We start from the raw sequence: 17,679 nt of genomic DNA on the forward strand, positions 1-17,679 counted from the left end.
GGTGAAACCAAAATGTATAAAATGGCCTTTATTAAAATCTGACAATATGCACTTTAACCACGTGATTATTTCTATTACAAATCTCAAATTGTGGAGTGCAGGCAAATAAATAAATGATGGGTCTTTAACCCAAACATTATGGAGGGCACTGTATATGTTATAATAAACTAAATTAAATTAGTACAGTAAACTAAAGCTGAATTTACAATTTTTTGTGTGATGACAAAACGCATTGCCCTACTCCCTCCTCTGTCCAAGGATGAAACTGCAGTTGGAATTAATTATTAGCAGTGTATGTTCTGTGTTCTTTTATTAGGGAGATGATGGAGGATTCCCATTGCTGTTTGTATTTGTGTAATTCTGACACTAATAGTTAAGAATGAAGTCTGGCTTGAGTTTTACCCAATCTCAGGTTCACTTGGTGCCCCACTATTAATTGTCCAAAGCTATCCATGATTGCTCTGGACATTAAAACTACGTTCTATTGCTCCTTCTAAATTGACTATGAGATTTCTAGATTGAAAACTTTCCAGTGATGTCATGTCTGGTGTTATTTTAACATGAAAATTCATGCTTTTCATATCATGACTAGTTTTGCTTTTAGCCCATAATTGTGATGAACCATTAAAATAATTGTGTTGTAAAAGCTTTAATGTAATACAAAGAAAATGGTAGCAGAAGATTAACCCACTCTTGTTTGCTAATGTTAGCTAACTTATGAAAACATTGCAATTTTGAAAGTTGAGCTGCTATTCATGGCTTTTTTTTAATGACAGATCAGTACTAGCTACGATATCCTTCATGTAAATGTCTATTAGTGACCAAGTTCATTGACCACATTTAGTAGATATCTTTTGTTAAATTAAACATGTCCAAAGGCATGTAATTGTTTCCTCTTCATAGCCTGTTTAGGCTTCTAAATTCACATATGCTTTGTCATTCATAGCCTGTTTTGCACTTTACAGCATATACCTTGAAGTTCCCACCTCCCTGCTAACTTAGTGATTCTAGCAAAATAACCCTGCAAGGTTATTAATCCAGCTGCTGTGGTGAATGATCTCATCAAGCTTGTATTCGAGCATTGGCGACACTGTTTGATTTTAATTTTTATATTTGTACAAATAGCAAGAAAGTTTTACAAAACAGTATAATGCTAGCAATCGTTGGCTACCTTTCCAAGTATGTGATGGATTGTCAGAAATCAATATAATTTACTAAATGTTGCCATTACATTCATCCATATTATTGCCTACTTCAGATTTTCTTTCAGCTTCAACGACAATAAAAATGACAGCCTTGCAGTTCAGTGGAAGAATCTTAAAGCTGTTGCAAGAAGACTAATAATTAGCCATTGCTCCTTTGTCCAGAAATCTTTAGTTGCTGTGATTTGATACCTACATCCTGCCACTAGAGAGCACTCTATGCTCTTTACTTTCCAGGGTGACTGAAATAAGATTCTGCTAACATCTAGGCTTCTTATAAATATTTATTGCTATTTGGGCTGTTTATCAGCATTTTAAAAGTCTTCAGACTTAAATTTTGTGAATAATATAAATGATCAAATGATCACACATTAATTCATCTTCCTGCAATGTTTAAAAAGTATAAGGGAATTACATATTTAGTGATGAGTGGGTTACTATTCCATTTTTAAAATCTGAATCACATTATCAAAATTATGGCACAACAATTCAGTGAGTTCCCCTAATTTGAAGTACTGAAAACTTTCACAAGAACTGTGCACCAACTGCTTATATTATGATCGTCTCATCTTCCTGCAAAAGTAACACATTTGGGTGAGTGGATAGATGATGTGCAAAAATGCAGAGAGTAGAGGCATGATGGCATGCCACTGTTTTTGCCTTAATTCTTCTCTACTGAAGTAGTCCCATCGCATTACTATGTGACAGATTCTGGGTAACCTGTAGTTGGTGAACATGTAAGTTAGTCAGAGTTAAACGGCACAGAAACAGTCTCTTTGGCCAAACTCGTCCAAGATGTCTCTCTGAGTTTGTCCATGTTGCCTGCGTTTGGCCCACAACTATTTTAACTGTTCCTATTCCTGTATATGTACAAATGTCTTGTAAATGTTGTAACTGTTCCCACAAAGGTGGGTACAATTGTTTTTGCTCTATTTGTCATCAGTTTCAATACTGCGTCCAGTCGATAATTTAAAGCAAAATCCTGATCATCCAGTTCCTTTTTGGCAAATTCACCCTATTAACATTTTAAGGGTGATTTGGGAGTTCCATACAAAAGTTGCAACAATGTTACAAATTTATTACATAGAAACAGATTGCTTTAATAAATGGGTTCATGGCATTTTAGTACTCCAGAACTCTCGCCACTCTTCGAACTTCTGCTATGTTTCCATCGATAACTTCATATTATCTAGCTTCTCTTTATGCACCAGTGTTTTTCATCTGAACCTTGTAGTTTATATTCCAACCACATTCTCAAAAGTGAATCCTGAATTCTCCATTGCATTTATTCCAGTGAAGAAATGCCCAATTTGCTTATATTTTATGTAAGATAACCTTTCTTCAACATTCTCAGTATATTTTTGTTTTTTTGCAAAATAGGGAATTAGCTCTGCAGTTAAACAATGTTGATATCCTACAGGCTCAGTCAAGTTACACATAAACACTGAAAAGTTAAAATATTAAATGATGGATGCAATTTGATAGCAGTAGCTGTAGAGCTTCCATTTATGGTAGGATTATACTGCTTGCCTCCGCTGAAGTGGCCAGAAACAGAACTAATTTGAGCTAAACCAGTGCTGGTGTATGTTGCTCTTTGTCAAGGATGGTAGGCTGAGACCCAGGACTCTCCTTCCAAAGGTATTAAACTACCAGAACATTGTTAAATGCCTCTGATATAGAGGTTAAAGATAAGTTATGCAAGTTGCACACTTTACTCCAGAATGAGTAGTGAGACAGGAGTGACAGATCTGTCACTCAATCCATTAGACCCAACAATGGGTCAGTTACCTGGAAACAGCTGATCGCTGCTGACACCATTTAGAGCAATGGTTTACACAGCAGTAAAGAAATATTCCCTCCAAAGTTGACCATTGAGCCCCTCAAACCTATTCTGCTGCTGTTAAATAATTTTGTGGTTCACCTCTGTCCCCTCGATTCCCTGCCCACGGATCTAAAAAGTGATTATCGAATTTGTGTATTGGTTTCCCAACTTTTGGTTGGCCTTGTTCTATTTTTTTGTGTGGTGGCATTGCAATTGAAGATGCACTGCACAGGTGTTCAGTGCAATATGAGAAATAAAATTACCTCTTGTGCAATCTGACCAATTTAGCCCACTCCCTCTTCAACCAACTCACTAACCATCTCTTCAGAAACATCTCCAAGTTTCTCTCTCCAAGTTTGCATCTAATATTTTTTTTTTTGCAGAAGGAATTGTGCTGGAGTATGCAAAACATCTGTAAATCACTTGTTTCCTACTGCATTGGTGATAGCATTAAACTGCTTACTGCCAAATGGTTGTCTGGCCAAATTACCCTATCAATTATAATATTTGACAGCAAATAAAATGCTATGTATGCAATTATGTATTCTGCACAATTAACCAATGCTATATTCATTGCCATTTAGCCCTATTTGTTATAGAGTATAACAAAAAGGTATCACAAAACGTAGTTGCTCTGGCTGCCTCTTTTATTTAATTTGTTGTTTCTATATATGATTGTAGGGAAATACTAAGGTATTTCACATTTATTTCGAAGACTAGTGTTGGTTTACGCAGTGCAATATGAAACCACTATGACATCAGAGTTTTCGTCTGGCAGGTGTTAACTGATGTCGCAGTAAAGAAAATACGAGCTTGTGGAACTTTGAATCCATCTACTTGGTGCACCTGTCATTGTGCATTTTACTATGCACCCCTTTAATTTATCCTGCTTCATCTGAATTGATGCCCTTTACTTGTGCGTTTCTTAAATAAACTCTTATTTTCCAAATACTGGCATTGTGTAGATATGGCAGTAGTTTACTTTTATGTTTCTTTAAGGCATGTACATATTTGTCAACATTCTCAATTTTCTGGCCACAGAAATGTTTTATTTTGAAGCATCCATTTTTCAGCTATATTAGCTGATATGTTGAGCTGTTTCATCAACCACTACTGAACCACTGAGTCAGCGTTAGTCCATTCATGTAACACCATTAACACCCAACAATCAGTGAATGTTTTGGAAACTGGAATCCTTTTATAAACTGACCCACTTAACTGTCTTGTCACAATTGATTATTACAGTATGAGCCACTATGATGTTTTACATACTCAGCTGTAAGGTGGCTTGTTAATGAGCCAACAGGTGCAGCAGCAGCAGAGGAGCATCTGGTTACCAGTGTGACTTTTATTATAGATAGTTTTCAATTCGGAATCTGAGCAGCTCAAGATTACAGGATGGTACAGTGTATGTGTTAGCAACTATGATTTGAATTCCTCCACTGTGGGTTACTTCAGTTTTGAAACATGCAGTACACATTTTCTCGCATGTAATTGCTGAAATAATTGTTGCATTTGTGTACCCAAACTTTAAGGCAAACAAACAATTCATTCTTCATATGGCTGAAGTTCAGAGGGGTTCTGTAAATTTTCTATTCTAAGAGTTTAAACCTAATTAGTGTTACACAAAGTAATTTTGAATTCCACAATTCCCCTTTTGCCTAAATATGGGAAATATACCGTGATCCTTGCGACAAAAGGTACATTACAATACTATACTACAGTTACAAAGCACAGTGCTGAAGTAACAATTTCTCTATCGCTTTCACTTAATATACAGTTATTTACTCCTCGCTAGTCTCCTCTGCACTCAAATCCACTTTGAGCATCAGGTTTGCAGAACATTTCTGTTCATTCCACAGCATTGACTCAGAATTTCTAGTTGCCTGTCACTTGGAATTTTTTGTTGAGCTCCTACTCTGATTCTGACCACTGTAAACTGAAGGAGTAATCTGCCATCTAATGTGACATTGCAACTTTCTGTACTCTGCTGTGGTCCCACAGCACTTCTCACTTAAATCTTCCCTCGAGCTATCAGTCTTCTTGCGTAGGGCATGCACAGCCTAAAGTTGTAGGACAGCTTGTTCTATTTGATCTTATTTCATTGTGCACACATTCACTTGCTCTCCACCCACCCCTTTTGTCATGTGCCTTGATTAATTCTGCCATTTGCTCTCCCGTATTCCATTCCACCACAGATTTTGCCCCTCCCTCAAATTTATCACTGTTTTCCTCGTCCTTAAGAAAGGATGTTAATCTGAAATGTTATCAGTTTCACTTATGTGCTGTGTGTTTCACTTTCTATTCTAAAGGCTGATTGTAAAATCCATATTGCTTACTCTTTTTCTAGAAAAGGCTGAGTATTCTAATAATTTTTTGCTTATAAGGTTTAAGATTCACAATGTTTCATGAATGGATGGGCTTCAGTTTATTTTTGGACTGCTGCAACAAGATCTTGAAATGTTTCCATTCAGCACATTCTAAAAAGGTTAAATGCTTGTACTGGTTGTGGAGTTATTTAAAGCATTGCTTTTTGATTTTTATCAGCTGTGACTTCCTATAGAGCTCTTGTGCCAGATCAATTAAATGATTAATAAGGCAATGGGATTATTTATTTTCTTGACTTGTAAAATATAAGGACAGTTGTTTACAGAATCACCTAGGTGTTTTCCAAAACTATAAGGCTTCAAATAATTGTGAATACAGATAAATTCAATCCCCTTCATTTTACTTTTGTCCACTTGAGGCAGTATCTGTGCATGTTTACCGTGAACTTGCTTTTAACATAGGGTGCACAGAGCTTTGTTTTGATCAGTTAACAGTAAACACGTAGATTGACCTGTAATGACTGTACTGCAGTGTATTACATTAGATTGTCAATGATTTACATGCTATAACGCTGAACTGATCTGAGTGCATAACCTTAAATCTCTGGTGGGAGTATATTGCTGCAGTCATGCTGATAATGTATAACAGGCTGATTAAAGTCACCGAGCAACAGTTTGTAACAATGCACCAACCTTGGACAAAATTGGCACTTTGCTGTAGACGTGCAACTACTTTCCCTTTCTTCTTGTTAGGTCTGCTTATATCTTGGTTGTTATATCACTTTTATAGTTTGTGTGAGTAGCATGTGAGAGAAGAGGCAAATTTGAAAATAAAGGCTTGAGAAATTGGGCTCTCAAAAGGAAATGTTACAGATAATTCTGCAAACTTGATATTCCCTCTATTGTGCTGTCTCCAGGTCTCCAAATGTGTGCTTTTATTAATTCTTTTCGGGGCATGTTCCAGTTAATGGATAATGTATTTGTTTACGTCTACAGTATTCCCTTCACAATTCAGCGTCTATGTGAGCTGCTTATTGATCCTAAGAAGAATTACACTGGGACAGATAAATTTCTCAGAGGAATTGAAAAGGTAACCAAGAAACGAGAAATTGATTTTAACTTTGATACTAACTATTTAACCCACAAGCATCCACTTTTAACTATACCACCAAGTCCTAAGTAATTCAAAGATTAAGGATTAGAATTATATTTTCCATCTCTCTGGACAGATTAGCTCAGGCTGAGGATCCTGTGTTAAATTACTTAGTTCCTGGCCTCCTTGCCAGCTGTATCTAACTGTGTACAGAGAAATCCAAACCTACTATCTATATTGCCAACAGTGAATCTTGGGTTCAATGTGGGTGACTTAATGCTTTTCCATAGAACTCCATCTGTGGCAGTTGAAGTGATTTACCTGGTCGAGCTATATTCCTTAACACTTGGTGTCATAATATAACGTACTTTAATTTCCAGTTTTTGGCATTCCATGCATTTATGAAAAATGTTAATCATATTTGGTGAAATTATTGGGGGAACATCTTTGCATTCCTTCTACCATTTCCTGCCCACCTCCAAACTTTTTTAACTTTGTCACAAGATTGCTTCCAGTGACATGTCAAAAATAATTGATGTGGCCTAATGGTTATCAAATACTTTATCCATATGAATACCTACTTTCCATGATGTTTTAATCTCTCAATCTATCTGGATTTGTGATACTGTCACATCTTGATATTGGGTGTTTTATTTTGCAATGGAAAGGCATTTGGTTCTTCCCATTTATCATTCTACAGAGCTTTTGCTCCCAAATAGAGTAAATGGTAAAGACTGGATGTACTTTGTCTATTAATATCTGATAGATATTAGCTCTTGGGGCTAACGGGATATGGGGAGAAAGCAGGAAAGGAGTACTGATTTTGAATGAACAGCCATGATCATATTGAATGGTGGGTGTGAGCTCGTAGCACCTACTCCTGCACCTATTTTCTATGTTTCTATGATATCCAGTAAGTGTAAAATCATACCTATTACCTGTTGCTGAAATGTTTTGCAATTAATGAAATGCATGGATTTATGATATAGCAAGATATTAGATGCAGACATTTTTCCTTAAATCATGCATACTTCTACTTTGTAAATTCGCAGAACGTTATGGTTGTCAGCTGTGTGTATCCCTCAACAGAGTAAGTACAATTAAAAAATAAATTTACAGTATAATTATATTCCAAGAATTGTTTAATGCTTCAAATAATTGAATTCTCCCTGATTTTCTTCAGGAAATACAACTTTAGCTCAAATAGTTTGAATCGTGTGAATGGCATCATGCTGTCAGGAAGCCACACTGGTTACACAGACAGGTAAGCCACAGTCTGCTTTGTTTTGTGAATCTAATTTTTTTTTAAAGTGTTTTTTATTTGAGAAATAAAAGGAAATGTAAATATTTTTGACCGCAGGAGGGTGAGATTATTCACAGCATTTGCTGTAAAATAACTTTGGATTTCAGTGTGTAAAATAATTAATGTATTTATGCGTTCAAATGTTTATTTGCATTTCAAAATCTCATTTCTTGGTTCCATTGATAATTTTGCTTCGTGTTTTGGGTTGCCATGTTCTTTGAAGCAGGCTTGATAAACTGAGCATGGTAAACTCCATCCTCAGTGAGAAAAATTGAGTCGACCGTAATCTTCCTCACAGCAGGATTAGTTTTACGTACACTGAGGTATTTAATTTGTTTATAATTTCTGATAATTTCTCATTTAAAAGCTATGAAAACATGGAACCCTCTGGTGGTATCATAGCTCTGAGATATGAATTGACAGCAGTTTGGTGCATTGAAGCAATACATATAGTAGACTGTTTTTGCTACTGAATGCAGAGCAATAAATTTAGCCCCATTCCGATAATTCCATTTTAGCACATGTTTCTGTAAACTGAATGCAGAGCACAAATCTCCTTTAAAGGAATTATCAAAAGGGGTTAAATTTAGTATGCGTGTTTAACTTATAATTTCTGAATTGAATTTTTTTTTAAACAGTGATCCTTGTAGTTCCTTATGCTTACTTAGAGTACTTATTTTAATTTCAGATCTAATATCAATGGTCCCGGTACACCAAGACCTCTGAGTCGATCAAAGGTTTCATTATCAAGTCCTTTAACAACAAACGGTTTGCCGAACAGCTCTGACAGAGAAATAAATGTACAACAAACAGAGGACAAGTCTCATAGGTATATCACCTAACTCTATGAATAGAGTTTGTAATCTTTATATAAATGTTCAGAGGAAAGTTTTAAAGTGATGCATATGTAGAGATCCAATGTAAATTTATGTTATAAGCAAGTCATCTTTTCTTGGGTGCTTCATGTTATTGAGAAAAATTTCAACCAAGCTCAAGATGCTGGATGAGGCAAAACCTTGGTCAAAGCAGGGAGTCTTAATGATGATCTCAAAGAGAGAGAAAATGCAACAAGGCAGAGAGATTTAAGGAGAAAATTTGAGCTGACGAGATAACAGCTGAAGAAATAAAATTGTATTTCAAGATTTATGGAGTGCAAATGTGAGGATTGTATGAGACTAGAGAGAATATGGTTTGATATTGAGAATGTGAATGTTTACCTGGTGCCAATGAAAGTCATTGGATATGGGTGTTGGGGAAATTAGTTGAGTCCTGGAGTTAGACAGCACGGAGACAGGCCCTTTGGCTCAACTCATCCTTGCCAACCAAGGTGTCCAACTGAGGTAGAACTATTGGCATTTTTGGCCCTTGTCTTTCAAAACCTTTCCTATCCATGCACTTGTCCAAATGTATTTTAAACGTCCCTCATGATTTTATAAACATCTAAGGTCACGCCCTCTGTTTCCATCACTGCAGGAAGAACATTGCATCTATCCAATTTCTACTTACAATGCAAACCCTACAATCCCACAAACATCCTTGTGAATCTTTTCTGCATCCTCTCTAGTTTAATCTCATCCTGTAGCATAATAACCGGAACTGCACATGATCCTCCTATTGCAAGCTCGCCAATACCGTGCACAACTGTAACATGATGTTGCAACTCTTGTACCCAATGCCCCAATTGTGGGCAAGCGTGCTATACACATTTATTTCTTCACCTTCCTGTCCACCTGTGTTGCTACTTCAAGGGACTATGTATGTCCTCTTAGGTCTGGTTGTTGTACAATACTCTCTGACCCCTAACATTCATTGCCTTGCTCTGGTTTAACTTTCCAAAAGGCATCACTTCGCATGTCTGAATTAAATTCCACCTTGCATTCCTTTGCCACTTTCCCAGTTGATCTAGATTCTGTTGTAAGCTTTGACAACCTTCCTCGCTGTCAACTATAACACTATTTTGTTAGCTATAAATTGACTTATCTTGCTACTAATGGAATCCGGCACAGATCCCAGCACTGGTCCCAGGTTTCCAATTTGTAATTCCCTCCCCTCTTTTGTATTCAATTGACTAGCTCACCCTGGATCCCTCATGGGACCTTGTCAAAGGCCTTGAGAAAGACCAGATAGTCAGTGTCTACTCCCTTGCCTTTGTCAGTCACCTTCATCATATTGAAAAAAACAAATTCGTAAGACTCAATTTTCCACACAAAGTCGTGCTGATTATCCCATATCAGTCCCTGCCTTTTCAAATGCAGGTAGATCAAGTCCGTCAGAGTTCCCTCCAGTAATTCTGCTACCACTGATATCAGGCTCACTGGCCTGTAGTTCCGTGACTTGGCCTTGCAGCCTTTCTAAAATAAAAAAACATTGCTGCCATCCTCCAGTCTTCTGACATCTCAGCTTTGGCTAACAATTATATAAATATCTCTGCAGGGCCCAAGCAATATGCTTCCCACATGAATTGGGATACACTTGGTCAGGTTCCTGCTGCAATGTTCGATATGACTAACAACTTGTAAACTGACAAATGCACAAGATCAAAGGTAGAAAGTTAGCCCCCTGTATTTGACAAGGGGATCTACACTATTAACGCGGTTGTGTGCCAAATTGTTGCGTCTAATGCATTATTTAAATTTTTGATCAGTGATTCACCCACATCCCATGAAGAGGACGTTCCAAGTACCTGTTCAAAAACTAAACATTTGGAAGACACAATGGAAGCCGAGGCTCCTGAGGTAAAACGACTGAAATTTGACGAGGAAAATGAGGAAAATGAACCTGTACATTCTGAGACTTCCTCAGAAATGCCTGAAGAAAGTGAGAATACTGAGAAGCAGGAAGAAGCCAAAGATGATCCAGCTAACGTAGATAAAAAAGGTATTGTATATTCCCTTAGATATATGAAATAATATTCTGGTTAGCAGTAAATTTTTTACAAAGTTCTACTGATAGAAAATGATCTGCCAACAAGCCCCAACAATCACTTGTTTCAGTCTTCAATACAAATGAGAAATGTAAAACTAGGATCATTCCCTCAATGCAAAGCAAACAGTTGAAATTAATCTTAGAACAGTAGCACTGCTGTGGAGTTGGTTCCTCACAGCGCGAGAGACCTAGGTTCACTCCCGACGACCAGTGCTGTCTGTAGAGTTTGTACATTTTCCCTGTGACGTGGGTTTTCTCCAGGTGCTCTGGTTTCCTCCCACATTCCAAAGATGTGCATGTTTGTTGGTAAATTGGTTTCTGTAAATTGCCCCAAGTGTGTAGGGTGCAAAAGTGAGATAACATGGAACCAGGATGCGGGTTATCAATGGTTGGGCATGGACTCAGTGGGTCCAAGGGCCTGTTTCCATACTGTATCTCTAAACTAAACACTAATGTTGCAGTGGATACTGATGTACCCTGCTAAAGAAATGAAATTTAACAATTAATTTGTATTTGAGAGATTTATATTCCAAACCCCATCGGTTCTCCTTCTCCAATTTTAAGATGCATTTTTTTTTCTGTACTCGTATGCTTTCACATAATCCTCATGGAAAAATTGGCAGGAAGATTAAGAATATGTTTAACGTGGCTTACCTAATAGGATGTCTGCACCATCCAGCTGAACATTTCTCCCCACCTAATCATTCATTTATTCTTCTGGGAGAGCTTAATATGGGGAGATAGTTTAATCTCAGGAACCTTGTGTTTTCTATTTTCTCCAACATTCTCGTATATGAATGTAAAATGTCAAACTTCAAAACTGTATGTCCATATTGTACAATATATCATTTGAGCTTCTCATAGAGTTATATAATTATGACTACAACCATGGAAACAAGTCTTTCAACCCAACCTGTCAATGCCAACCTAGGTACTCCTGTATAAGCTCGTCATTTTAGCCCATCTAACTGTTTTGCCATTTTCAGGGAAGTTTGGACTTGTAACTCCGAGATCCCTCTGCTTTATAACACTCCCCATGGCCCTATCATTCACAGTAGGCCCTGCCTGGTTTGACTTCCCAAATGCAACATCTTGCACATATGAATTAAACTCAATTAGCCAGTCCTCAGTCCACTTGCCCAGTTAACCAAGATCACACTTTAATCTTGATAACCATCTTCACTGTCTACAGCACCACCTATTTTAGTGTCGACTGCAGACCTGCTGATTATTCTCATCCAAATGTTGGATTATAAACCACTGGTCACATGCCTCGCGTCCAAGTAACAACCTTCCAGCACCACCACCCACTACTTCCTACCATGAAGCCAATTCTGTATCCAGTTACCAAGATCTCCCTGGATCCCATACAATCTAATTTTTCAGAGCAGTCTACCATGCAGAAAGTTAACAAAGCTAAATGGTTCTTGTGAGATCAGCACAGTAACAATCAAGGAATATCACCTACACAACGGCACATTGCTACATAGCATTGGAGAATGGGCTTCTGATAATATTTTGTATTTACAGAATCAAGTGCAAAAATGAAAGCCTTGTTTGAATCTGATGAAGAGAAAGTTGAAGTTTCATTTAAAAACATCAAGACTTCAGATGAAAATCAAATGGACCAATCGGACCTAACCAAGACTTTAACTTCTGAAGAAAGTGAAATCAGTGATAATACTGATACTATTAGAAACAGTGTGGACTGCAGTGCTGCAGAAAAACCAGATACACCCCCCGAAACTCCAGAAATGCCTTCTGAGAGCCCAATGGAGAACAGTGCGGATGTCACAGAAGAACCAATGGAGCAGGACTAAGAGTAGAGATAATCTGTGCTGTATTTTCCATGAGGTGTTGCTTTTACACTGTATAAATTTTATGTAATAAAGTGGACCTTTGTTTTCCAGAAGAGGAGGAATAGTCCTTCTCTGATCCCTGGAAGAGCTGTATTAGATGAGAACTGTGAAACCAGCTCCTTTAGATCTCATCTACTGCTCCCATCATTTTTGTTTTGTTTGGTCAAATCAGTGGGTTATGCATAGATTTTTATTTAGAGAAAGTTTTTAAACTGGATAAATTGTCACGATGTTTTGCAGTTCATTGAGCTAGGCCATTTACTGTAATTATTCTTTGTCTCGTTTTTAAACTTCAAGATTTAATTTCTTGGTCATTGTTTCAACTTTTAATACATTTACTTAAAACACTGCAGAAACCACAAGTTGTAACACATTCCAGAGAAAAAACTCAATTATACATCACTTCTATTTACTTCTGATCCTGCATTGATGGAATTTATTACTCAAAAGGGAGTAAGTGGTTTACATAAAAGTGAAACATCAAATCTTCGAGATCAGTTTTGGTTGCAGAATAAATGCTTTTTTTAATTCACTGTTCAAGCAGAAAAAGGTGGGAAGTAGTTGCTCAATTTATGCTCAGTGGTTAAAACGTGGCGAACATTTGACTAAGTCCCTTTCAGTTAAAATACTTGTAGCATGCGGACAGCAATGTTACACTTATACCACTGACTGTGTTGAAGAGCTGCGGCAATTAACCTGTTAATTTAGTATTGTGCCAGATCTTGTGTACTGGTAATACAATTTTAGGGGGTGCATTGAACCACCGTGATTTGTACAAAATTTTGAAGTGAAAGATATTTTTGAACATGCTACTACATATTGACAGCCAGTAGTTGTACATCTTTGGAGATGAGAACTCAAAGCACAAATGATAACCTGTACTTGTGTTGTTTTCTGATTTCCAGCTTGTATATTCAAAATTCTTCAACTAACTTCCACAATTACTGGCTGTCAAGTTTGTACTTGTTTCTGGCAACTGTACTTTTTGATATTTAGAATTTTTAAATTTCTGTAAGTAGATTTTGTAGATTGTAATTGTTCACTGCCTTTGTGACACGTTATATAATTGTATAATTTGTGTGTAAACTGAATGCTATGGCTTTCAATACAGTATTCATATAAAGCAATAAATGTTATATCTGGACACAGTCTGGAGATACACTCCAGTTCCCGTTGATAAAATTTGCACAGGTTTACCAGAGGCCATAATGACTGCACGTAACTGGCAATCTGCAAGATTGGCAGTCTTGTCTTTCCTGTGAATGTAGTATTTTGCACTTGTTAAAGTGAATATTCTAAAGATATAGTTTTGTGGGATCTTAAATTAACTTTCTTATGAGATAATTAATAATCTTCATCCCAAGCGGTATGTAAAGTTTTACAGGATGCATCTGCGCTGTAACATTGTTTCTCTTCAGTGCTGTGGTTGCAAATATGCATCTTAAGTTGCTAATTAAACAATAGTTTCACAAGTTTTTTACCAATCTGATCAGCAAAAATGTTTTTGATTTTTAATCTTGTTTTCAGTATCGCCTAGGAGAATTCTGACAGTACAGAGTAGTTCTGCTACAAAAGCCAGGGTTGATTAGCTGCGCATCTGTACATGGGGTGAAGTAGCAGCGTTTTTCTATTTTTTTAAAAAAATACACCAGCCTAGCTTTTTATCTTTGTAATGTTTCAGATAACCAACTTTACAATCAGATTAGATTCTTAAATAAACCTGGAATGATGAGTTGGTTACATTTCCAAGCTTAAAACACAGAACGAGGGGTGGTAAAGATAGAAATGAAAGTTGAATGTAGCCATTTCCTCTACTCTAACCCACCTAATTGTCACTCCATAATGATATTGTAGAAACATGTTCAGCTTCCAGAAACAGTAATATTGGCAAGTGATACTTGAAAAGATTCTAGAACAAGCTACTTAAATTATATATGCTAAGGCAGTTATAATGAAATATTGTAACATGGTAATGTAGCTGACCATGCTTGTGCTGTACACAGAAATCTATTTTATCCAGTTGATCTTTTTAAAACTGCTAGTTTTTGCTTCCACGACTTCATCTGATCCAGTTCAAAGAACAGTAATTTGCTTTTCATTTATTCTATACTTTTTCCTCAAACTTGACTTGCACTGTTGCTGAACAGGCACGACTCTGGTTTGCTAACTTAGTTTTAATCCTTCATTTGTATTTTTATATGCACGCAATGTGTGGGCACTAACATTGTTTATTGCCATTAAAAAATGGTGGTGAACTGTTGCCCTGAAATGCATCAGTCATTCATATCACAGTGCTCTGCGGGAGGGGGTTCCATGCTTTCAACCAGCAGAGGTGAGAGAGGAGCAAAATTGGGTCCAAGCCTTAATGATGTATGACATGAAGGGCAAATTGAAGGTGGAGTCCCCACTGCTACTGCCCTTGCCCTTCAAGATGGAAATTTGACAAAGTGCTATCATGTAAGCCTGTCAAAGTTGCTGTAATGCATCTTATGACTGGAATATCATGATGCACTAATGGTTCACTGCAAATGATGGGTACTAGCATTTCAAGAATAAATAATTCATGTCTTGCCTCAAATTCAGTCAAATTTGTTAATCGGAGTGTTGTAGATTGTTGTACTATTTTCACTTGAACATGAATCAGAAAATAACCAACTTTAAACATGAAGAATTAGACAATCTGATCCTAAATTTATTTCTTATGTACTTGAAATGGTTAAAAAGGAAAGCATGACATTTGGGAGAAGGTGTTATTAAATTGAATTAAAAGTAAGGTTGACTTATTTTTGCATTGATTGCAAGGCCTGATACTGAAAAATAATGGATAGTGCCATGCCCTTCTTTCCACTTGTCACCTGTTTAATTTAATTATGTTGCAGCTCTGGCTTCAGGTGTCCAGTTACAAATAGCTGAAGTTATTCACACCTAGATTCCACTTGTTACACATCTTACTGTTGCAAAGAAAGTAGGCATAATCATCTGCCTCATGCAGTGAAATACTTGCCAGCTGAACAAGTATCTCAGCTAAATACTTCATGAATGATGAAGAACAACTACTACTCATGGGTACACCTGTTCTGATGCTGATTGTGGTGTTAAAGATTCCTGGATGCTGGTGGTGAGAGAAGGACTTAAATACCAAGAACAGTGGAAATTAGGTTCCCTATTAATACTGGATTAGCAGGAATTGATTTGAATCATGGAAAAGGAATTAAATCAATGTTATGCCTTCAGTTGACTGGGTTGCGCTTCAGAAATGTGGGATATATTTCTAGTGTTTAAAGTTAAAAATTGGGCAAACATTGGTATGATGGGTTTTAACTTGCTTAAAATTTATAAGGGGAGAAGTATAAACGGTTCTGGTGCAGAGTTTGGAAATTGCCAGAATGATGCAGAAGATGTATATTTTCATCACTTATCAGCAAAGCATTTCAATGAAGCAATTGGGTTGAGAAGCTTTGTTTGGCCCCTTGATTGGAATTATTTCCATGACTGTCTTAACTTATTTTTGGCCTCCATAAATTTGTGAGAGTCCATTTCAATTACCAATGAGTTACAAGTTTCCTGCTTGCAATCCAAATTACACTTTTTTAAAATCAGTTTAAATCCATGACGACCTATCCCACTTTGGATACAAATTAATATTCCATCTTCAAACCATGATTAATCTTAGATGTTACTATGAGGTTTTGATATTTTATTTTCAAAACTAAGAAGACACTCTCTGGCTATTCCAGAATTGAAACATGTAAGACTTGAAAACAGCCTTGATTACATTGCACATTCTCTAATATTGGAATGTTCCCTTGTGACTTGGTGACCAGCACCAGTTAAGAACACGTGATTTAACATAATTTGGGTTAATTATTTCATGACTTTCGTTCTGCAGTTTTGTACAATTAGCTATGTCACTGAAATGACTGAACAATTTGAGCTAGTCTGTTGTGACTACTTGGTCATTAGAGTTGCATTGTTTCAATCATATAAACACCTATCCATTACTACATGTAACCCAAAAGTTTTTAAAACATGTTTGGGAGAAATGTTGATATATTTTAAAGTATTTTCTCTATCAGCTGTCATTTCTTGGAATGAAAAGGTGAGTTATTTTTCAGTAAGGTTCTTGGAGTCAAGCCTTACAACCTGGAAAGGGGTAATTTGGCCCAACTTTGTCCATGCCCACCAATTTTTTTAGCTGAGTCGGTCCCAATTGCCTGTATTTGGTCCATATCTCTAAATCTGTCCTATCCATGCATCTGTTCCAATTTACAGCCTTCACAGCTTCCCCGTGCACCTCATTCCATGCATGCATTGCCCTGTGGGTAAAGACATTTCCGCGGGTGAGAGGGGAGAAGAATACCGACTATTCGACTTATCTGCGTCTCATGATTTTGTATACCTCTATACGGTCACACATAGGCCTCCCATGCTCCAGGGACAAAAATGTCCCTCTTCAGCCTCTGAACTCCAGTCCTGGTAAGATCATGGCAAATCTTTTCTGCATCCTTTGCAGATTAATGACATCCTTCCTATACCACAATCATAACTATACATAATACTCCAAATGTAGTTTTGCCAATGTGTAAATCTGACAAGTTGTTCCAATTCCTGTACTCAATGCCCTTACTGATGAAAGAAGCAAGCCATACATCACCTTCACCACCTGTATATCAGTATGGCCACTTTAAGGGAACTGTGCACCTATACCCCTAGATCCACCTGCCCTAAACTGTTCTCCAGAACCCCTATCATTTAGTGTGCATGTCCTGCCCTGGTTTGTCTAACCAAAATACATTATCTCAGACCTGTCGAAATTGAATTCCACGTGCCATGCTTTGACCTATTTCCCCATATTCCCCAGTTGGCCCATATCTTTGTGTAAACATGGATAGCTTTCCTCATTCTCCACTCTACTACCAACTTTGATGTCATCCATAAAACTAACCACTTTAAATACATTCTCATCCAACTCATTAACGTAAATGGGAACAATGGTGACCCCAGCACTGGTCACAGAGAATCTTTTGCACTCATGAGGGCTGGAACTTCACCTCTGAAGATAGATTGCATTGTCCGATAAGAGTGAAGATTCATCCCGAAACTAAAAATTAATTTAAAAAAAAACACCTAAAGATCATAGACCTGATG

General features: G+C 37.1%; 1 protein-coding gene across 2 annotated transcripts in view; it reads left to right on the forward strand.

Moving 5' to 3' along the window:
• The window catches only part of ppp4r2 (protein phosphatase 4 regulatory subunit 2), a 53,727-nt gene extending 38,517 nt beyond the window's left edge, over window positions 1–15,210 (forward strand). For both annotated transcript variants that reach the window (XM_033036722.1, XM_033036721.1), the window contains exons 4-9: window positions 6,348–6,441; window positions 7,497–7,534; window positions 7,628–7,708; window positions 8,436–8,576; window positions 10,392–10,624; window positions 12,203–15,210. In XM_033036722.1, the coding sequence (XP_032892613.1) occupies window positions 6,348–6,441; window positions 7,497–7,534; window positions 7,628–7,708; window positions 8,436–8,576; window positions 10,392–10,624; window positions 12,203–12,492 (877 nt within the window). In that variant the 3' untranslated portion in view covers window positions 12,493–15,210. The remainder of the gene's footprint in view (window positions 1–6,347; window positions 6,442–7,496; window positions 7,535–7,627; window positions 7,709–8,435; window positions 8,577–10,391; window positions 10,625–12,202) is intronic.
• The last annotated feature ends 2,469 nt before the right edge of the window (window positions 15,211–17,679 follow it).

Source organism: Amblyraja radiata, chromosome 18 (genome assembly GCF_010909765.2).
Source record: "Amblyraja radiata isolate CabotCenter1 chromosome 18, sAmbRad1.1.pri, whole genome shotgun sequence".
Taxonomy (NCBI): domain Eukaryota; kingdom Metazoa; phylum Chordata; class Chondrichthyes; order Rajiformes; family Rajidae; genus Amblyraja; species Amblyraja radiata.